At 38.7% G+C, this 23,898-nt stretch overlaps 1 protein-coding gene across 1 annotated transcript in view; it reads right to left on the reverse strand.

Moving 5' to 3' along the window:
- Positions 1-23,529, reverse strand: part of LOC113006786 (potassium channel subfamily K member 2) — a 30,501-nt gene extending 6,972 nt beyond the window's left edge. Inside the window, exons 1-6 of the mRNA XM_026142965.1 lie at positions 23,135-23,529; positions 19,415-19,728; positions 11,683-11,800; positions 5,054-5,214; positions 3,176-3,371; positions 949-1,091 (exon numbers count right to left, since the gene is read on the reverse strand). Coding sequence (XP_025998750.1) covers positions 949-1,091; positions 3,176-3,371; positions 5,054-5,214; positions 11,683-11,800; positions 19,415-19,728; position 23,135 — 933 coding nt within the window. The 5' untranslated portion in view covers positions 23,136-23,529. The remainder of the gene's footprint in view (positions 1-948; positions 1,092-3,175; positions 3,372-5,053; positions 5,215-11,682; positions 11,801-19,414; positions 19,729-23,134) is intronic.
- Between the last annotated feature and the right edge of the window lie 369 nt (positions 23,530-23,898).

Raw genomic sequence — 23,898 nt, forward strand, 5'->3', positions numbered from 1 at the left:
TGTAGCATCATTGTGAAACACTTTAACACATGTACAGTTGTTTGGTTGTAATTTGAAAGAAATGATTGAGAATTTTCTGAGACAAAGCGCTTGATCTAAAAGGCTGATTGGTGAGCCACAGCTGAACTCAGTGTCCTTCTATATTAGACAGTTACAACAACTCATTGCTTCAGTTTTACTTGACGCCTTCCACCCTTTGCACAGCGATTTTTAGTTTCTTCTGTCTGGGTGAAGTGTAAAACAACAAGGCTTAAAAACAGCTTTTTTTCCAGCTGCCATCTTTCAGATGAACAGATCATAGTTTTGCTTATATTGATTATTTATGCTTCATGATGTGGAAATTCTTTTATGATTATTTATTCAATTCATTAGGTTGGATTAGGCTTGTGTTTGTTTTAAAAGTGTGCAGGACTATTAACTTACTGCAGACCAAATGTTTGTACTCACAGGTACAAAAAAAGTAACCTGAACCTTTCTGTCATTGGAAAAAAAATGCATTAACTACAAATTTGTTGGCTTTGCTACTTAAAGAGTGAAAATTCACTGAATACTAACTTCTCAATATACTTTGTAGAGCAGGGGTGTCAAACATAAGGCCTGGGGGCCAGAATTTACCCAGCAAAGACTCTAATCCAGCCTGCTGGATGGCTTTGGAAAATGTTCCAAACTTGTTGGATACTTTGTGTGAAATAAAGGCCAAACAGCAATAAAAAAAAAACAAAAAAAAAACGTGAAAATGAAAAATGCTAATAGACCTCTCAGTAAGTGCCAACCACGAGCTTGGTTCCTCAAGCATGGGATGCTATTAGCATAAAACTCTAAGATAAATTTTGGGATTCGAGGGGCTGACAGAGTTCTTTCTTCAACTTCAGTTCAGATTCTGCATATCTGCATGCTTTATGTTGTCAGTAAAACCAACAAAAGAGCCAACTTAACAGCACTACTTGCCTCTTCTTTAGTTTTCTTGGAGATAACCCGAAACCAGTCTCCGATCATACTTAGCACTGCAGCAAAGTATGCCAAGCCCACCAAAATCCAGAAGAGCACCACGGGTTTATAGTAATCAAGGTATTCTGGTTTCTCGAACCCACCTGAAGAACAACAAACAAAACTGTGTTATAAAAGTCGGTCACATCGTTCTGGGATACTTACAGTGCTGTGCAAAAGTCTCGAGCCGCCTGTCATTTCTCATTTACATTTTGCTTGGAAAATGAGAAATGGCTGCAAATATTAATTTAAATATATGTGTGCCAATATTTACTACAAGATCCCCAACAGCACTGGCTGAAATCAGCCCCAAATCAGAGTTGCCACCATGTTTCACAGCTGGCGGTAGAAAAAAAGCTTTAAACCTGAATTCAATTTCTTAAGTACATGACTTTTAGATACTTTTCATCTGCTGTAGATATTTTTTTAAGGCCTGACATTTCTTTGGTCCCCAACCTTTTAAAGCTTTTTTTTTTTAGCTCATAGATTCTTGGGAATCATCTTGTTGGTGCAAATATGCTATTTTATGCATTTAAAAGTGTTAGATTTGACATCTGTTTTTGCAGCAGACTGCTAATAACAAAATGCCTAAAGATAAAATTTAAAATAGGTTCTTTCCCAAACTGGTTGTTCCCTTGAGTTAGGGGCCTTTTTTTTGAACGATTGAATGATTTGTAGGTCAGCCTTGAAAACAGTCAGGTACAGGGAATGGACAGAAAATGAGTGAAAAACCAAAGAAAAACTTTTAAGAAAGTCTCTTGAACACTTTCAAAAAAAGGTGTCTGGCTCCTTGGAAGAAATGAGTGGTAGCTAAAGACTTTTGCACAACGCTCTGCTTGACTTCACCCAAATCTATTTCTATGAATGACCCAGGAATAGGGGCTTTTATATAATGATTTTTCTATAATAGATCCATGTTGCATCAGTTCATGGGCTGGTTCTGGTTTTCTGTCATTGTGAACATATTACCTTAAGCCCATTTAAATGCCGCCTCAGCCCCCATTATGGTCCTTACCTTTCAATGACTCCGTAAAATATCAGCAGGGATAAAGAGTCAGAGCCAGCCAGCTCAGTGTGCAGTTAGATAATCTCCCATTACAACAACATTTTAACTAACGGGAGTCCACATTGATTAGCTTAGTGTAGCTACTGGGGGTTGACACAGGTGCCACAATCTAATCTATAATCATTAGGCCTGTTCAGGGAAGTTTAATCCAGCAGTCTAAGTGTTTGTGATTTGTCCCATCTGCCTCTCTCTTGTTATCTGCCAAGAAGGTCAAATCAAGCTAATACCAGCTGCTACACAAATACACACAAGCTACGAAAAATGCACAGTACACCCTCTTACTTTTTCTATCACAGACATACTGTATTATGTACAGTGTGTTTAGTTAATTGTTTATAATTATTCTTTTAGGGTGTTTACAGACTTGCGTCATGAAATAGTGTGACATTTCAAGAAATGCGGTACGCTTATTACATTTCTTGTGGTGAGTCATGATCAGTGCTCTTCTCGGGTTTATTTATGGAAGGAGAATGAATCTACTTCCAGCAGCTGTATAAAATTTGAAAATAAGCAGGAAGCAGGGTATATCTGAAGATAACAAAATGCCAACTGGTCCATCAGACACAGTGTGACACATTGTTTATTCTGCACAAAAAACCCCCCAACAACTGTAAAACAAGCTTGCTGTTTCACAAAGATGAAACAATATGGTAGAACAAAATGGGAATAATTATTGTGAAATGAGCCAATGTCCGAAGGAAAACTATTGTCCAAAACTAATGTAAAAAATTACTAGAAGGTCTGGCTCCTTAGAAACATAATCTGACCAGTGGCTCTGTTATGCTTGCTTGGATATAAAGTAATTCCCATCAACATCTTCAAAGCACCAAATGAAGACAACATTTGGGAGACTAATGTGATGTTCTGGTAGAGCTCCAGAGACTCACACAATCAGTGGCTATGAGCTTGGTGGTCTTTACAGTTAAATATGTTATCGGTGTTCATAAGAACTACTGTTAAGGTGCTTGTAAATTAAAGTGAGGCACAGAATATAATTGTAGTGCACTGGGAGGCTTATCACTGCTGCGCAGATCCTTTGAGTCAGGCTGGCCGATAAATCATTCAACTATAAATACACTGATTCTACATAAAAATGAAAGACAAAAGAAAAATTCAAGTGACCTTTTTCTCCAGCGACAAAGTCTCCAAAGCCGATGGTGGTGAGCGTGATGACGACAAAGTAGATGGACTCGAGAGTGCTCCAATCTTCGATGTGCTTGAAGATGACGGCTGGCAGGGCCACGAAGATGAGGCACCCGAACAGGATAAAGAGTAGCGTGGAGATGACGCGAATCTTTGTCTGGCTGACTTTCCACTTCTGTAGGGAGATTAGCTCACATGAAGAATACATGATGTGCACTTTCGGAGACTAAAACTTTAAATTCAATCTGTGGGAGCGAAAGGGAAGTGCTTGAAAGAATTCAAACAGCGCAGAAGCTTTACATGGAAACACTGCGGCTGAATTTTATGAAAGTTACCATGTGCTTTGGTTTCTGATGTGCTAATAAAACAAGATGTTTGCTTTTCCTTACAGGTGCGGCCGCTGGCGATACATCGTGAATTTTTATTTGTATGCTATCCTTTTATTCCGATTCCGATCCAATTTTTTTCCTGCCTGTCCTGCCTTAGATATTGTCAATATGTATACTACATATAATGTAATAACTGAAAAAAACACCAACAACAACAACCCATGCTTTTATTTATTTATTTATTTGGATCTGTGGGGATAGGTTAATTGGAAAATCCAAATTTCCATTAGGTGTGAATGTGAGTGTGAATGGTTGTCTGTCCCTGTGTGTTGGCCCTGCGACAGACTGGCGACCTGTCCAGGGTGTACCCCGCCTCTCGCCCTATGACAGCTGGGATAGGCTCCAGCGCCCCCCGCGACCCTGAAAAGGATAAGCGGAAGCGAATGGATGGATGGATGGATGGATCTGAATATTGTAATGAGTCACTTTCTTTGACCTCTTCCTAGGAATAAATTGTATGTTTTCTAACATCTCAAGCTGTGAAGTTCATGCGACATTATTTCCACTCTCAGATGGAACGCCCACCCATGACTTGACATCCCTTGGAAATGCTCTAATAACAGATTTACTACATTTTTAGTAGCAGCTACTGTATGCTAATTGATACATTAGAGTCAGCACTTGCACTGCTTCAACAACAGCATGCACATTTCATTTCTTCATTATCCCCAGAGTTCGTCTTTTGCTTGAGTTACTGTGCATTATATTCTGCACGCTGTCCTTTTTTGTGCTGCCCTTGCACTCATGGTGACTGCTTTCAGCTGGGTCTCTTGGTATCATGCCCTTTTCCTCTGCAGTTATGTAAGACCAAAGCACAGCACCTCAGAGGTAAAGTATAAAGAGCAGACAGCCCTCAGATCACTCTGTCTGTGATGTCTTATGTCCGCATCGCTCTCAAAAAAGCATAGTACAACAATGCACAGTTGAAAGGTAATCTACAGTGAATGTTATAGAAACAAATTAAAACTGCATCACTGTATTTCCATGGGGACCAGTGAAGCTGATGGTTTTCAGCACCTTCACTGCACGGCAGTGAGTTCAGCAGGTGGCAGTCCATCTTTTTCCATTGTCTCCATGACCTTCCAACCTGTCTTTTCCTCCCCGGGGAGGGACAGAGCCAGCTATACATCAAAATCAGTACCCTGACAAAATGCTTTTGTCAGTGCTTTTATACTGAAACAGGAGACTCTTAAACTACTTTTTGAGGGGACGTATGAGTTCAGCTGACTTTTACAGATAAACAAAGTACATCAGGAAATGAAAAACATCTGATAATTAGGCCCTCATCTTTTTTTGTCTTTCTTCTAGGAATCTACCAGATGCTACACTCTTCAAGGTAATAAAAGTCAGTGCCTATCTACCTTATCAACAGATTTGTATTCATTTTTAATCTAAATTCGCATTAAATTTCACTTTTTACAACTTTATTCATGTATAATGTCACTGATGGATAGAGAACATATCTTACCACGATCATCTTCTCTACTTTGGCAATGCCCTTCCCAAAAATAGTTCCCAACTGGTCCCCGACACCAGCCAGTAAGAATCCAAATAGGGGAATCCCCAGCAGGGCATAGATTATACAGAAGATCCGCCCACCTTCTGTGTGAGGAGAGATATTCCCAAATCCTGAGAGAAATGACACACACACAGTGAATGTTGAGTGGATGTTGACAGTTTCAGTGATGTTATGTTTCCAAATTATTCTATCCTCTGGAGCAGAACATAGTTTTAATGTACAATTTGCATACTTTCTAACATAAAAATTAAAGGCGATTGTTGATTCATAGTTGAATCTGTTTTATTTTTCTCTGAGCTTTCATTCATGAAATTGCACATTTTTAAAAATCGTATTGCTCTCTACTTTTGCTATATCACGCTTGTCAGTTTAAATCATGAAAAATCGTGTGAACGAGTGTTTGGTTTTTCTTCTGTAATGAAAAGGAACATGAAGAGTGAAGGATCCAAATGCAGAAAACAGACATTGGTTAGATTAAACAGAAGGCACTGTTTATTTAGATTAAAAACTCAGATTTAAGTCCTAAACAGAAGATGAGCAAAGTCCAAAATCCAAACCCAAAACCCTGAGGGTCAGAGAAATATGCAAGCAAATGAGCAGAGAAGCAGTACTACATGACAAGCAACGCAACCAAATCGTTGCCTGGTCACTGGCTGGATCCCTCCTTATGTGGGGATGGTCTCCCCCCCCCACCGGCCACCTTGATGTGTAAGGTGGGCTGACCCATGTTAGAATGTCCGGTCTGTGCCTCCAGGGCTCGTGGGTGCCTGTAGGCCAATTGGGTGGGTTAGGGCATCTTGTCTCAGGGAGCTTGTCCAGACCATTTTGTCTCATCCCTATTGTGACGCAATGTGCAGATGAGCTCCAAGCCTCAGGACTCATCTGCACACTCCAGTCTACTCTTTGTGGTGGTGGTGCTGGGTGCTGCCCTAGCAGACATGGCGGTGTTCAGGACCGTTGTCATTGTCATTGTGTGCCTGACGTCTGACTTCTTACCGCCCTCTGGCAGGGTGTTGGGAATGGGGCTGCCTACTGAACCAGTCTTTGCTGGTTCTCTCTTTTCTTACTTGGTCTTCCATGTCCCAGCTCCATACATCACATCACTCATTCCCTTAGGGTCTTGGGGAGAGGGGTGAATCATATAGTTCAGTGGTCCCCAACCCTTTTTGCGCCACGGACTGACCTTTAAGGTGTCGCTGATAATTACAACAAAATAAAACCAGTAACGGTACCACAAAAAGAAGATTTATTCAGAACAAACGGGAAAAGACCCATGGAAACCTAGTTAACAATAAAACGATCAAAAAAATAACAATAAAAACCGATAAAACCCTGAAAACCATAAATGTCACACCCAAGCCTCAACTCTCGCGGCCTGGTACCAAACGACGTACCAGTCCGTGGCCCGGGGGTTGCGGATGGCTGATGTAGTTCACCCCAACCCCCCTTTTGAGTAGTAACTCTAATAATTATGGTTCACGACATATAACCACACACATAGGCCATGGGGGGCAGTGCAGTACCCAGAGGCTGTTTCGTGGGGCTGCTGCAGTGGCCCTATTCACCCCTTCACTGACCCTCATTTTATCTGTAAGTTAGACATTGAGGGTCTTTGCAGTACCAGTTTGCCACTGGTTCGGGGCAGCATTTGCTCACCAGGTTCTTGAGTGCCTGGAAACCTGGGACCCTATTCTTGAATTGTACCAGAGTGACAGGCCTCTATCAGGGTTGATTCCCTTTTGTCTTTGGTCCTCTGGGACTCTGGTTCCATCTCTGCCTGCCTTTGGGCATGCTCTCTCTGTCTCACACTCATACTACAAGAAGATTGCTGATTTATGTATCTGTGTATTTTATAATTGTTGTGTTGCACGTGCTGTATGTCTGTTCTTTTTTTATACAAGAGCTGTAGTTGGCGATACATTGTGCTTTTTTTCCTGTCTGTCCTGCCTTAGACATTGTTATACTGTACCACATATATTGCAATTACTGAAATAACACAAATAGAAATGGATAAATAAGCAGAGAAAATATTCACGTGAAAAAAAAACAGAATTTCAGAACTTCATTCATTACAGGCTGCAACAAAACAAAACCTGCCAGACAAGAAAATTTTCACGAAGTCTGACTGTGCTATGATATGATTGCTGAGAGGCACAAAAGAATAGCTGTGAGAAATTTCAGTAGAAGCTGCGTAACGTCTCTGACTCGGAAAAAAGCTTATTATTCGCACCCTCTATTCTCAGCCAACTCTAACATGAATGAAAAATGGGGGGAAAATGAAGCGATGAACATTGAGCTGTACCTCTGAAACCTGAGAAACAAAAATATGAGTCTATTACAGGTTTAACGCCTTTGTTTTAATCCCCAAACTCATATTTAGCTGCAGCTAGAAAATCAGTCAAGATCGTGTTTAAAAACAAAATCTGCGCCTCTCGTACTCCTGACCCCACACACCCATCAAAATGCAATATCAATTTCATTATTTAACGTTTAATAAGGCATCTGCATAATGAACTACATCCACTTTTCTTCATTAATGTAGTCATCTGTCTCAGGAAATGAGCTGCAGGGTGTCTTCTAACAACTTTCCATGATCACATTGGAGCAGGGTGACACCTAATGTGAGAACAATTGTCAATCATGGCTCAGTAATTTTAAGATCAGTACAATGGGAGACAGGATGTCGGATTAGGTTTTTTAACCTGCGGGTGACATTGCAAAACAAATGAGAAGCAGGAGCGCTCTAATTTGAACCTGTACTTAATTCATTTCTTCCTGAATTAATTCTAGTTTATATTCTAAGCTCATCTTTTGTTTTATTTCAATAGCAGACATAAAAGCTTAGTACGGTAAGGGTATTAGTCACATGTGGCAGAAGACATCTGTGGTATTCATTCATCTGTCTATTCATTAAGCGATGTTGTTACCTCGTTATGCATAAATAATCAAATAATAAATAGTTAATAGGAGTGTCATGATGACTACATATTGATTAAAATCATGACAGATATAAATAAAAAATGTTTCTTTTTAGTTTTGTCATTGAAACGTGCAAACATACATGGAAACACAGTATAAGTATAGAGTATGAGGCAAAAACAGAGCTTATACAATTCTAACACCTTAAGAGTCAATATTTGGTATGACCACCTTTATCCTTCAACACAACTAGAACTCTCTCAGGTAAGCTTTTGCATTTTTTCTTTAAGTAATCTTCAGGAATAGTTCTTATTTTAAAAAAAAGCATTCAAAGCTAGTTTTGGATGCCTTTTGATTCATTCTCTAGCAAGATGATCCCACACTACTTCAGTAATGCTGAGTTTGGGGCTTTGGGGAGGCCAATCCATGACTGATCATGTCCATTGTATGTTTTTCTAACCAGATATGCTTTTACTGCACTGGCAGGAAAGCTGAAAAACTCAGATGAATCTAATCAGGCGACTTCCATATGGATCAAAATCTGACAGTGTTTTTAATTCCATCAGTTTTGATCTCCAAGAGCTCCAAAACCACTGACTGAGCTCCAAACCATGACAGCACCTCCACCATGTGTTTAAGATGGCTGTACACACACTCATTGGTGTGCCTCTCTCCTGACCACCTCTGTGGATAGTGACAATGATTTGAAACAAAAGTTTTACTTGTTGCCACTTATTTTCAATCTAGCTCTAGTAATTTGGCAAACCTGTTTCCACTGAGACCATTTCTCACGAGGTTTCCCCGAACAGGTCCTATGCTAGGTCCTTGTTGGATTTTTATTTTTCCTGATTTTTAAAGGACATGATTTTCAGATACTGTCCATCTGTAGATATTTTTTAGTCCTAGCACTTCTTCTTCTGTCCTCCACTTATCCGGTTACCTCAAAAATTTAAGGCTACACCATGCTGAGACATACCAAGTGTTCAGCTCATTGCTTTTTGCTAATCACTATTCTGTGGTTGTCGCATACAAGTACTGGATTGAAATTGACCACTCAAGACCACTTTGAAATGTTTTTTAAGTCTGGGTCCTTGGAAGCAAAATATAATGAAATAATGACTGGCTTCACACTTTTATGCAGATATCAGCATTGTTAATATACTGATTTACTGAGTGACTGTAACTGTGATGTGGTAGTCTGATAGTGTGACAGCCCTGGGCAAACACAGCCAATTTTAAACCATCACATATTTTCTTAAAAATATCTAAAAACATAAGAAGTCATGCATTTAAAATACATTATCTGCCTTCTGCTCTACCGAGATGCTGTTGTCCTACAGGACTTGCAATATATCAGACTTCAAAAACCATGAAAGGTATTCTTGAGTTAGTTTCAGAGCATTGCCTCATGAACAGTACATTAACCTTAAGATTTTAGAAGGAGGAGCCCTGGATCACCTCTTTCCCGACACAGTTGAGTGGATTATGTGATGACTGCATATAGTAACACGTCAGGTCTTGTTCAATCTCTCGTAGGAGCGATGACAATTGCAGTGGACAGTAAAAGCTTAATGACTTCCTTCTAAACTCATTAAGTGACACCGGGAGAGAAAACCAGCTGCACAACATTTAACAGAGTGACTTCATTAGCTACAAAAAGACACAGGCTCTGGGTTTGGTTGCTCTTTCTCTTTCCTTGAATCAGATGTTGGTACAGTGGGTTTGAGGTGGTATCAAAAATATATAAAAAATATACCTTTTTATGGAAAACCATTGCACAACGTGTCGCAACATGTTCTTGTAAAAACAAACTTCCAACAGAGTCCAAAAGGAGCAAAGTTGTATGAGAGAATAATAAAAAATTTTCTACAGTCTATAAATAATGAATCATTTGAGATCTGTTGGTGTAAATACAGTAGAAATGTGAATTTCCAAGTATACCAGTCTTAACAAAGAAATCCCATGGGGGAGAAATGCTGTGAGATCAATGATTACTGTTCTTTTGCTCCCAGGAGAGGGTAGGAAGGAGCCAGGAGAGGCAACCGAACCCACAAAGTTATTCCAGTTCATTACCTCGATAAAGGGCAACGATGAAGGGGGGTATGCTATGTTTCAATAATGGGCATCCAATTAAAGATCACATAAACAAAGGAGTATGTGTGTATGAAATGTAATGTTTGATATGGCTTCAGAAATGTTTTCCTGTCTGGACTCTTAATAGATTCTTTACAGGCTGTGCGCTGACAAGAAATGACATAATGGCTTCTCTAAAGCAAGATGTCTTTGCATAGCAGCACAAAGGCCACAGAACATTTTGTTCCAGTAAGGCAAAATTAAAATGATTGCCAACAGAGAGAGCAGCAATTATATGTTGTTTGCACGAACAACCATCAGAGATACTACAAACAAAATCACCACCCGGGATCGAGACTTCTGTGGCAAAATCTAATTTCAAGCACAGTTTACTACCAAAAAAGATTTCAATTCTTAATTTCAGACAGTTTTGGATGCTTCATGCTTTTTTAATTAGTTTTTAAACTAAAGCAGAGCTCTTTCACTTCTCTGCATCACTTACTGCACTCACATTGCATAGAAAATCTAGTAAACCTGCTTGTACTGAGAAAACTCGACATCTGTAAATCACTGGAGCACAGGAGTATAAAAGAGAGAGTCAACATACTCAGTCTCAGGTGAGCAGACGAAAAACCCACAGTGCAGTCTTTGCTTTTTCGCAATAAATTCGAGGGGAAGCATATTTTAAAGCCAGAAGGCAAAATCCATTTATGGTAATGCAATGCATTAGCAACATTTTATCACAAGGATGAGCTGTGACAGAATCCAGGAAATATGAAATGAAGCTCAACAGCCCACCACACAGATATGTTATACCCATCGTGTGTGTGTGTGGAGGGGAATTTTTCATGAGCAGAACTGCAAGCACAAGCCTGGCGCAGTGCACCAAAATCTAGAAATCTGGAAAGAGGTTGCAGGAGAAGTCTTAGTGTTAGCAAACAAAGTCTGACGCTAAAATATTTATCAAGATCACACTTAGGGTGTTTTTAAAGGAGGGTGTGCTCCGAAAAGGTGCAACAGATGTGAAATGGAGCCCAACAGCCCACTGAACAGACACGGCGAACTGTCATGGTCCAATTGGAAGAGCCAGATGAGCTGTCAAACCGGTTGTGTGGGTGTTTGTGTGCGTGCCATTCCTTTTTTCTGATTAGCAAGCTCTTACAGCTGGAGGTGACAGAGAGAGAGCAAATGGTGTAAATGATGGAAAAAAGGGAAGTGTGTTTGAGTTTCAGGCTGTTTTTTTGCTTGTACGAAGCCAAATTACATTACTACATATTTAAGCTGGACATTTAAGTTCTGTTATGTATAAAGAGCACAGTAGCTAACATTGAGGGCACAATTTGCAAATGAGGTACAAAATTATTTACTGGGATAATCTCAAGTGAGAGGCTGCTATAGACCAAACTGGATCAGGTCAAGTATTCAACTAAAACAACTATTTAAGGCCTGTTCAGGCACTGGCTCACACTTTTTGGTAGTGGGACTGAAGTGTATCCACTTGTATCCAAAATGCTTCCACATTGTTCTTACAATTTATTTGCATTTCCATTTTATTTCACAACCGAACGAGAAATTTCTCTGCTTACCGATGGTGGTGATAACAGTCCCAGCGAAGAAAAAGGAGGAACTCATGTCCCAGAGGCTCGTCTGATTGGATGAATTTCCCGAAGGGTTCACACCTTCTCGAATTGCTATAACCACTTGCTGCAGAAGAAAGAAGAAAAAAAAAACAGCCTTAGCATGAAATAAATAATACAGTAAATATGTGCCGCTATTTTCCATGCCAAAGTTTACATGTCACAAGCAAAAGATGTGGAATGACCTGCGCACAAGTTCATGATGTTTTGAAAAATCGCTTTTACATTTTTTTCTATACATCAAAATGAAGTTTATGTGTAAGTTGAATAATAATGTAATCGTCTGCCTTCTTTCCTGGACGTTCGGCTACTAGTCTGTTCTTTACATCACTACCAGTTTCCCACGCTGTCTGAGTCAGTACTGACTGACATTACAGTCCTATCATCTTCTTGCCTGCCTCCTTTGAGCCAATCTGCCTCCATTCTGTGTTGTTAAATCTGAGTACTCTGTCATTCTCTCTTTCAGAGTCTCATTCGTGCAGCTCATCTCCTCCCCATCCCCACCACACCCAACAGAGCTCTATCCACCAAGCCTCAATCTACATCTTCACCACCATCTAGGGATCCTGTCCTAAATCAATGCTGGGATTCTGCTCTGCCATGAAGGGTCATCAGAGTTTAATCGGCAAATACATTATTTAATTTTACTCTCTCAACAAATCATGTTCAGTTCTTCTAAATGATCTCTCCTTATTGAAATTCTCATGCAACATGTAGACTTGCTTCTTTTCTCACCTATTTGCATAGAGTCTGCTCAGTCTATACTTAACACTGGGCATTTGATTACAGTGAGTTCACCCTGCTGGCAAACTGCATACTGGATAAATATAGCCAGACGCAGACAGCTGTGGCATTATCGCCTTTCTTTATGATAGATTATGCCTTGGAAAGCTAATGCATTAAAATGTCTGATGTGTTCCAGAAGGAGGGAAAAATTGAATTCAGGGAGATTGCAGAATTCAGCTACCGTGATAGATGTCCGCCTAAGACACCATAATACGGCCTAATAAGTGACTGGTCTCCTGATGGCTATTCATAGCTTGGCATCAAGAATACTTTTAAGTGGTATTTAAAAAAAAAAAATGAAGTGCCAAAAGTGCCAAAAATGTTATTTCTTTCAGTGGCAACTTCATAAGCGAATCAATCTGCATATGTTACTTTTATAACAAAATTACTTTACTGCAGTAAAATGTTTACAGACTGGTACAAAAATGGTTTTGCCCTCTATTGATAGTTTCGCCACTTCACAACAACTCTAGACGAGATACATTTTCTTAACAGCTGAATTATAGGTGCTGCTACTTTGACATGTGCCCAACAGGAAGCTGTAGTCACGTCTGCTAGGCCCTTACCTCCATGCTGCTAGATCCAACCATTTGTAGTGTCTCTGCCTTTGGGAGCATTTAATTGCAATGACCTGACAAATGATATAGTTTGCTGCGCAGCACGAGTTTCTTCTTTAGTTTTAGTGAGTGAAATTCCAGTATTTTATAAGTCTGTTACTAAGCACTAATTAGGATTCAGCAGTTAGCTATGTATGCAGCTTGCAAACTGAAGGGAATATCGGACTCCAAATTTCCACAGTGACAATGAGTTTAAGACCAGTGTGTGATGTCACATCCAGTTTTATAACAGTTTATGAAAACAGCTTGTTAAAATTTGTTCATCTTCTTTGTCAGCATGTTAAATATCTATTTTTAGCCATAAAATGATCTTTTCCTAAACCTAACAAATAAATCTATTTGTATAAACGTGTGTAATTCACAGACACACACCAGCTAAGAGTTTGATTTCTCCTTTTATCCTGCTGATTTATGTAATTAATAAAATACATGCTAAGTGCATTAAACTGTACGTCTCCTGTCTTTATCAGGTTAATTTCAACCATCCTAAAATTGGACTGAAATATTTTTTCACGATGAAGCATGAAAATAGGACGCCGCTGCACACAACCACCAAACAGGTGGTCCTCTGATAACATCAAACAGAAAACAGGCAACCGGGTTTGAGAAGAAAAAAATGTCAGCACTTACAAAAGTGAAAATAGCATAAATACCATGCTGAAATAGTTTTTAGCATGAAACATGAAAACAGGACGACACGGCCCAAAACCACCAAATGGGTGGTCCTCTGGTTCCATCAAACAGAAAACAGACAATAAGGTTTTAGAAAAAAATCAGCACACAAACTAGGTGGAAATGGTCATTTCCAAAGGAAGCATTAAAACTTGAACTTAAAAATTTACTTCCAAATAGAATGCAACAAGCCTAATAATTCCAAACCACATCCCAAAACTTCAGAGCCCCTGCTTATGCAATACGTCTTATCCGTGATCAACTTTGGGGGTCATCATTTTGCCCCTTCCAAAATGACAGCTGACAGCTCCTGACTCCACCTCTATAGTTCTATCTGTCTTTATATATCCATAAATGTTTCTGCTCAACTCAGCCATCATATCACTCTGTGATCAAACAAGACCTGATGTCCACTTCAAGGGACAGAAGCAGAACATAAAACGTAAAAAAATTACAATTTTGAAAAAGAACATTTTGTCTTCTGGATCTTAGGAGGTTAAAGTGTGTTAATGGAATATAATAACAATACTACAACAGTACTGTACAATAGCACACAACAGTCTGTGTCTGTGATCTTCCTGCTCTTCCTGCTACCTGTTTCTAACTGTTTTTCTTTTCTTTTTTGGGGGAGTTGACTAGTTCAACTGACCTACTTAACCTATATCGATCTCTAATCACTAGTGTATAACCTGCACAGATATTACAGTATGTAGGTAAAGCTGTAAAGCTGAGAGTTGCCCAGGTAACCACTGGTTGCTAGAGAAAAATGTGTATGTGAATAAAATGTTTGAATTCCTTGTTATGAATATTATGAAAATTTCCTTGTTTAGTCTACTAATTTTTTCCTCCTCATGGACTGCACAAAAAGTTACCCAAGGACACACTCTGAGAACTCTGATTTTAGATCTAAGGTGTAATAAGAGAGAAAAAGGGCACAATTAAAAAATCAGTCTACCGCATACAGCACCATGGAAACTGTCACAGATTCATCATGACGCATTCATTTGGATTACTGATGTTTCAGATCCATGGACAGAGATTCCAGCTTGAGTAAACCTGAGCCAAATAAGACATCGATGAGTACAGCAGACTCAGCTAATATAATTAATCAAACAAACCCCGGCCTCTCTCTGCTACTAGGAGATGGAGAGGAAGGATCGTATTGGCTGTTTGGTATCAAGGATTACAGCATCAAGATAAAACAAGAAAGATAAAAGATCAAGGCTAGTGAACTGTCATTTCCTCTGAATGCTGGATTAACTTGATCCCACCAGGTTTAAAAAAAAAAAGAGAGAGAGACTCAGGTCAACAGGGGAACAGTTTAATTTACTGCAGTAAGAAAAAAGCATTTTTGGCCCAAGTGGCAACTAAAGAGACTCGCTAGAATTATTATTGAGACAAAATGAAAGAGAAACACTTTGAAACGACAGGGGAGCAGATACTCTACTACAGATCTGATGCCATTAACTTGCAGAGGAATACTTCGCTGGACTAAAGCTTTTACTCCCCTGTGATTATGCATTCTGTTCAGTTTGAGGCCAAGAAAAAAGATCTAAAAAGGATCTAATTCTTGAGTGGCTTTTCTTTTAATAAATGTAAGAATTGAACCAAAAAGAGTTAGAATTTTTTAATTATTTCCATCAGCTGGATTTAATATGAATAGACCTCAGGTTTGGAGTTACGTTGCTATAATATGGTAAGTGTACAAGACACCGTATGTTGCTCATCAGTCACTAGAACGAGCTCAAATGACGACAATTAGGAAAAGCACAAAAGCATAGAATTAATTGATTTACAGTTTTCTCCACTCATTAGCTGCTATAATAGAGTTGGTAGAGCCCACTGGAGGACAGCTGTATTATGAGACTTAATACATGTACCAAGATTAGCTTTTATTATGTTTTTGTCTAAACCTCATAATTCCCAAATAAACCGAAGGAGGAGGAGGAGGTCAAAGTTAATTCCACTACATTCACAGTGGCTTTAAAAACACAATTTAGCAAATCATTAGATCAGAAAGCCCTGGCTCAGTCAGCCCCCTTTTGTGTCCCAGCCAAGTGAGCTTACTAATTCACCGCTTTGGCACTCAGCTATATGCAAACTAATAAAAGATAAGAAAGGATGACGTGAAGACCGCAGTGGACGTCTCAAAGCTGAGGCAAATAGACCGGAGAGAAAGAGTTGGAGCTTTTAACATCACTCACTTTTTTTAATTACTCCCTTTGAGAGCACATCTCTCCTCAATCCTCTGCTGAGTAGTGTTTTATCAGCAGGAACCTGCAAAGGTGTGTGCATGTGTGTGTGTTTGTATACATCATTAAGTAAAAGTGTGTGTGTGTGAGGGAGGGGGAGGGGGGGACCTCAGTTGAAGCTGCCTATCAATAAATGATCAGAAGAGTAATAGTTACTTGAAAGGCTGGTGTACTCACTGCAGCTACTCTGCCCACCTCTGCCCGAGACTAGAGTTTGGCTGGACTCTAGTCTCGTGAAAACACAATAAAAGATTTATATCAACACTGCTATCTGCCTTACAATTAGCCTCAAAATACCAAACATTAAAGTGATTCTAAATGCTTCCAGAGACAACTCGCCCTGGATTTTTAGGTTAAGTTCTTGAGCAAGTAATTAGTTCCAATTTGCTCCAGAAGTCCAGGAAACCCATAGAGCTCAGATGCATCTAAAGACAGAGGACAGTCTGCAGAAAAAGGGACACGCAGGACAAGAGACATACTTGTATAGCAAAAAACATCCTCATCCTGTTTATCAGTTTTACAGCTGATGGTCTGTCAAAAAAACTCCTACTTTGTTACAGACTGATCCAATCTCAGTGCATATTGTCAAAAAAAGTTGCTTTTTGTCATGTAAGTTGTTACGTGGGTTCCTACTTTTAGATGACGATGATGCAGAATCAACTGTTGCTACTGCTGGCTTTCCATATGTTTTCCTGATGATGTGCTTTTAAGTATGTCTTAACCGTAAATAAGCTTCACTGTATAGTCGTAGCCCTATTGTTGGACGTCATGTAACAGGTAGTGGGACCGAAAGAGAGAGCTGGAAGGATGATTTCCATTGTCCAGAGCCTCAGGTTTCACTCTAACAATGTGAAAGACGGATGATCTCGGCTCTGAAAGCACCACCATCACCATTAAACATTAACTCGGCAATTTAAAGATAAATAACCGCCATCTGTTACAACTGTGGCCACGACACATTTTTCAATACAGGCAGTAATAAATCCTTTCAGCGTGAAATTGGTTTTAATTATGTTAGAGCACACATGTACTATAAACAGCGTATGCCAATACTTTTATTACTTTAATGCCACAAAAGGTAAATACGCATTAAGTACACTTTGAAGCCCTTTAAAGTATTAAACAATAAAACCCAGAGTGATATGAAAAGTAATCTTGTTATATTGTGAAAGTTTTCTCCTGTTCTCATGTTATGAATGAGAAGACCTGCTTGTTAAATCAAGAGGGGTTTTTTCAGTACGAGGTGAAATCCATATCAGAGCGTGCACCAATGATTCAAGCGCTGCTGTTCTATAATTTAGTAACTAAAAACAATCGTTAAAACAGCTTTTGGTTTGCAGGCTATAGTATACGATGGGCTTTTCACTTGAAGTGTTTGCTTAGAATTTTTTATTATTTTAAAAATGTTTGCTCCACTCACAATGAAATCATCCTTGCCATTAAACTGTATGTTTATGCCAGTAGCTTAATTTGACTTGTGACACGATGATTTGGTTAAAGCAAACAGACAAAAAATAAATAAAATGAATACTATGAAAAGAAATCATAGATTGGAAATTGTATAATAAACTTGCTTTATGTTCTCTGTAGACCTTCATTACTTTGCTGGCTCATTACTTGTTTGCATTTGGTCATTGTTGCAATGTTTTAGGGCATCCTACCATACTATGTGAAAAAAAATACATATATTGGTTTTTAATATATTACCTTTTTAATTTTTCATGTTACTACATAACGTTGGTCTTGCACATTTTGATAGTTGAAGGTGTTTTTCTTGGCTCCAAGTGGCAGACTCTTAATGAGAAATTGCAGCTAGCGGCCAAATTTAGAAAAGGTAGAAAATCATTTTTCCCTTGAGATTTAAGACCTTTCAGCTTTGGCACATTAGAAAAGTAATCATCATCCACAAGTGCAATGCTCCAACAAGATTCCCCAAGAGGAAATGCTTTTAATCAACCCTGACAAGTTTGCCTGCTAGATAAACTAATCCATAGAGAAACAGTCGTGACTTCACGAGTTAAACGGCTGCACCGTCAATATATCTTTTTTTAGTGCATTTTTATTTTTAGTGACTGATGTGCAGTTACAAGTTGACGGATTGGATTCATTTAGTGAGATTTACTAGTTCAACTTGAGACTTCATGGCTTGATTTGTAGTTACATCTTTGACTTTCTTTTCAGCAAACATTGAATACCCAAAGGGCAAACATAACACAAACCTGAGGACCCAGATGGGTAATTTGGCAGTATTGTGCTTTATTTTGCTGCAATTCATAGTTTATATTCGTTTTCTGTATATTTTATTTTGCAGAGCAGTTCAAAATGGTTAGATTTACATCAGCACTAGCATTCAAGATTTGGGGTGATTAAACAGTAGATGGGCTGTTGAGCCCTTTTGTTCATCCCATGCTAATTTGTAATAGCTTTAATAGAAATGTCAAAATTAGCATCAGCCTCCAGCAATGATGGGTTCCATGTCATTTAGTTTACAGCTCAAAAAACATTTAAACGTGCCTCTCTTAAGGTACTCCCGCGCTAGTCTCAGCCTCAAGTAGTAATTTTCCGGTGCTTGGCATATGGTGAGCTCAAGAAAATAAAAAGTTCCCTGCATGGTTCGATTCTGTTGCTTCAAATGAAACTGCAGATAAAAAGTAAGTAAAGATATGCTGTGATATGGAATTCCCTAGAATGAAACTTTGTTTTAAAGTTCCATTTAGCAAAACAGATGCATTTCATGATTTGTAAACCTGTATCAATTGTCTAAGGCTTCTAAAACCCTCACAAATCACTGTTGAAAAATGCATTTCATGGATAAGAAAAGGTACAAAAGAACCCCAAATTTGCTTATCTTTAAAGAATGGTATTATTTAGCTTTAAAACAAAGACATTATGACAGAGACACATGGCAGTCAGAGAGTCCTGCATTGGAACAAAGATGGTGATGGATATAACAAGAGATTCAAACTCTTCTGAGATTCTTAGCTGTAACTATGGTATGAATGTCAAAATCCTACGTCGCCTTGTTCTTGAGTTATCACATTTGCAAACTTGGGTGTTGACACCCCCTGGTCGTTCCCCGGCAGGGTGACGACAATACTCCATCAGACTTTTACAGCTGTGGGGTAAAAACTATTTACAGTTATTATACTTTTCTGCAAGGCATAATGTTAGAGGCAGGGTAGGGTTTCAGGGGTGCTTAAACAACATTAAGCTGCCAGGTACAAACTGCACAGTGCTCAGTGTTCTCCCTGAGTTTTAAAAATCTGCAGACAAATTTTGTGTTTTGCTACACATTAAGACCTGCACAACAGAATAAATTAGGATTATTATTATGGCACTAAAGCTTCCACCTACCCGGACCAGCTCTTCCAACTCCGAGGAGTTTACACATGCATGCGCAACCAAGAAGTCCAGCTTTTGAGTAAGAATGGCCAGTTTCTGGGAGCTCTCGTGAGGCTGTTCAAGCGCTCTGAACACTGTTGCCCCAATGATAAGGTACAACACCACCAGGAAAAAGATAGCTGATACGGTCTTCCACCTCATGACCGTAGTCCGAGTGTCGCACTCGTCCTCTGGGGTGTTCAGCACCACTGGTTTGGTTGAAAACGACAGGCGAGGCTTGGAGTTGTGGGCGGCAGCCTTTGGGTCAAGAAGGTCAGGTGCAGCCACTGCAAGGACACAAATGATTTACGTGGATCAGTGTCTTTACATGTTTCCTCATTTATCACATCATTCACCTTTCCTATGATTAGACTTGGTTGTGCTATTTTTTATCACAGACATAAACAGGAAACAATATGCGCCATATGAGATTTGCATAATATAATATAATAGGGTTGCGAGTAACTATTTCCCATGGTCACCATCCAGACAGTGCAGTATCATAATATGTTTTATTCATTCCAACTAAACAGGGCTAAATGTAATAATAAACCTTTAACAAATGTGTCAAACAAAAAAGGAGCTCTCACTGAAGAAGCTTGGACCAAAGGAGCTGTGATATTTCTGCCTAAAAAGATGGTTTAGTCAACAAAATAATTGCCAGTTATTGATTCTGTCATTTAACTAACTGTTTAAATTACTGTTTGCTTCTTCAACACATAAAGGAAAAAGTTTGTGAGATAATTAGAAATCTTACCACCCTTTAAACTCATAAAATGTTCCAGGACTGGCTGTCCCGGAACACTATTGCAGACTGTTATTTATAACTGCTTTTGTTAATTATCTGTCTTTAAAATGTAAACGAGTACAAATGATTTTCAGTTTCATATTTTTAAATACCTGACACTTCAAAACATTGTTGTTTAAATGGTTTACAGGCATTTCTGACTCATAAATTTACTTCAAAGAGCTGCTTTCAACTTCAAACTCAACCACAACCCATACTCTGTTTAAACTGCCTATTGTGGATCAAATATATATCCTAAAAGGCATAAAACTTTTAACTTGTCTTGAACTCAAAATTGATATATACTACACAACACTGAGCGGCAGTTACCATTTCTTTGTGACCTCTCTGAGAAACTTGTGTCAGGGCAAGCGAGATAGTCTCAAGAACACTTTATAATTGTGTAATGGGTCGAAGAGGCATTTCAACACCTTCTCTTCCAGTCACGAAGTGGTTTATAACCATCCCAGGATTTTATTATCCTTCCCCCTACATTACTCTAAATTCCTCAAGCACAGGGAGGAGTTCATTTCCTTAAGGAAATGGAAAGTTTCTGACCAACTACCAGGATCCTGTCGGGTCCAGAAGACCGGCAAGCATGGAGCAGATGTGGAAAAAGGTTCTTTCACATGTATATTTAAGAAAATCTGGACTAATGTGTTAAAGAAAAGAGCAGGGTTGAATTGTAATGTTTTATCTCTCAATGTATACAGTTGGGTCCTTAAGTTTTTGACAGTTAAATTTTTTCCTCTTCACATAAACAAAGGATTTAAAATAAAACAGAGTCTGGGCTCAGCCTTGTTTCAAGGCTTTTACACATTTTTTGTTTTGGAATCAGACGTTATTATACACGATCTCCATTTCTAGATACTCAAAATTAATTGGACAATTGACTGACAGACGGTTTCATGAGCAGGTGAGGGCTGTTAATTTGTTGTTTCATGACAAATTAGGCCAATAAAAGCTCTGGTAGCCTTCGTTTCAATTCTGAATATGATGCCCAAATAGATGTCAGTGCAAGTGAGGACATCATTAGACTGAAAAAACAAAGGAGCAGTTGAATCAACAATTTGGTTAATTCTTAAAAAGAATGAATGCACTGGCTGACTGAGCCAAAAAGGTGTGAACTGCAGAAGTAACCAAGTCAAGCACACTCGAGGAGATAGCTGATCACTTTTAAAGTTTACAATGAAGAGACATCATGATTGGAAATAGAACAACTTTACAACAAGGTTCAAATTACTGGTTACACTGAAGAAAGAGAAAGATTAGACTTTACCAGGGAAGCTGCACAGTTCTGAAAAACAATCTTAAATTGACTGATTGATTAACGTCAAATATCTATATCTGGTGAATAATAAGAATCAGAATCTGCTTTGTACACATACAAGGAATTAGGCTCCGTTTTTTTCTTTGCTTTCATTGCATGTAACAGACAATACTGACTACATGACATCAGCATGACACAGACACAATGAGACAGACAAAAACAATTAAAGCATGTTTAAGATGCAATGGTGCAAAGATGTAATACATAGTGGAATAGATAAGGGATGGATAATAAGTTACTATATGCACAGTGTAAATACATGAGGACTGACTATATATATGTAAAACAGAACAAAAACTGTATATACAGCATTTTTTTTTTTTGTATTTTATATTGAATCACTGGAATCACCTAAGATGACCTCTGTGCAGACAATTTCTGAATTTTGTGGCATATAGCTAACAATTTTTTGTTTTTTGGCTGCTAAAAAAGAAAAAAGATATTTCAGAAACGTTAATATTAGATATTATAGTGAAACTTTCTGTTGCAGTATTTTAATGCCATCACCTTCTTAAAATGTCAGTAACCTGGCAGAAAAGCTGATCATTAAATCTTAAAAATGGAAGTCCAGTAGGAATGGCAGTTTTTTTTAACGCTGTTATAAGTAATAATGTTTTTTTTACTTGGTTTGTCTAATTACATTTATAATGTTTTTCTTAAGAAACAGCGCTACCTCAACCCCAGCGATCAGCATGAGGTTGGACACTTTTCATTCACATTGTGTTCACACTGAAGGAAAAAAAAAAACACAATGCATCAGCCCTAATTTTACAACCGGCATCATTATCTCTCGATCCTCTTCCGAATTATGTCCAATAAATATACATGTGAGACTGATATAAAACTCCCAAATATCACTTCAATCGATCTGTTAATCAATCAATCTGTGCATGCAAAACATGTGAAGAAGAATGAAGAAAGAAGAATGCAACCCTTTGCACTCCATGAGTTAAAATACTATATCTTTATATATTTTTTAAATACGTGTATGTATGCATGCATGCATGTATTTATTTATTTTGGCTGCTGTCCCATAGTATAAATGTGCAAAGCAACTGAATGGACGCTCATTACAAATTTATAACTCTTTGTCACAAACCCGTTTCCTAAACAGCTTGCTACAGTAGATGCAATTACATAACCACCCCGAGAGGTCCTGGACATAATTTTATAGTAAACAACTCATGGAGAGGATCACTCGCTCAAAAACAATCCAGTGAAAACCAAAAGGACTGTTTTAGGTTTTATGGTTATTTGCACATACACGCAACTGCGGTAAGCACTTTTATTATATTAGTCCATTTTTAATGGGTCTACCTAATTAAAAATGTCGCTTTCTTGTCTATAATTAAGTAAAAGTGTCATCAAGTTCAAAACAATAATACGAATAGTTCAAATATCCCTGGTATTAACCTTCAATCAATTATCAGTGAACCGATTACCTACTGAACGGTTGCTTCCCCCCTTAACATCTTCTCTAAAGTGCAAACTTGATAACAGGTTATAAGTCACGAAGAATAAAAGCAGCTAATCGTCATTTGCTAGGCTTATATTTCCAACTTGTCTGCGTACTTACTTCTCTACCATCTCTTCTCTCTTCGTCTCCTCATGGATGGATCTTTTTTGCTCTCCAATAAAGTGCGAGCACTGTTCCTCTACTGGACTCGCGTTTTGCCTCCGGTGCTCCCGACAAGAGACATGTCCGCTCTTCACATGGCTTCAGCGAACTGCGCTTCACATCAGCGTCACTGGAGATAACGCATCCAGGACGTCGCGTTCCTAGCAAAAGCAACGCTGAGACAGAGCGTAAAAGGAACACGGAGAACAGACCGCCTCCGCGAAATCCAGCCAGGTGTTTGCAGGCATTTCGTGCTTTTACGGAGGGAAGGTTTGGGCTGTCAGGGTCAGTAGACGCGCTTCATCAGTGTGACACTGCTGGATGCGCTGTGGCGCATTCCGGCTGCGCTCACAGTGACCGTGTGCTCTCTTTTTGAGAGAGAGAGAGAGATGGAGAGAGAGAGAGAGAAACTTGATGTGGATTCCTTAAAACCTCCACTCCATTAAAAAAAACCCTCTATATGTTCATATATTATAAAGGATCACCACTTTCTTCCTTCCAGCATCATCCAAATGTACAATTCAGCTTCAGAACCAGAAAGCAGACCTGTCTGACATCCACGTCTTGGTAGATGGTGAGCTGAAGAGCATATAGAATACTACAGAATACTCACCTTAAAAAGCATGAATTTTACCAAAATAGGCCATTTTAAATGCCATTTTGGTGTTAAAATAATAATAATAATAATAATAATAATAATAATAATAATAATAATAATAATA

Source organism: Astatotilapia calliptera, chromosome 15 (assembly GCF_900246225.1).
Source record: "Astatotilapia calliptera chromosome 15, fAstCal1.2, whole genome shotgun sequence".
Lineage (NCBI taxonomy): Eukaryota > Metazoa > Chordata > Actinopteri > Cichliformes > Cichlidae > Astatotilapia > Astatotilapia calliptera.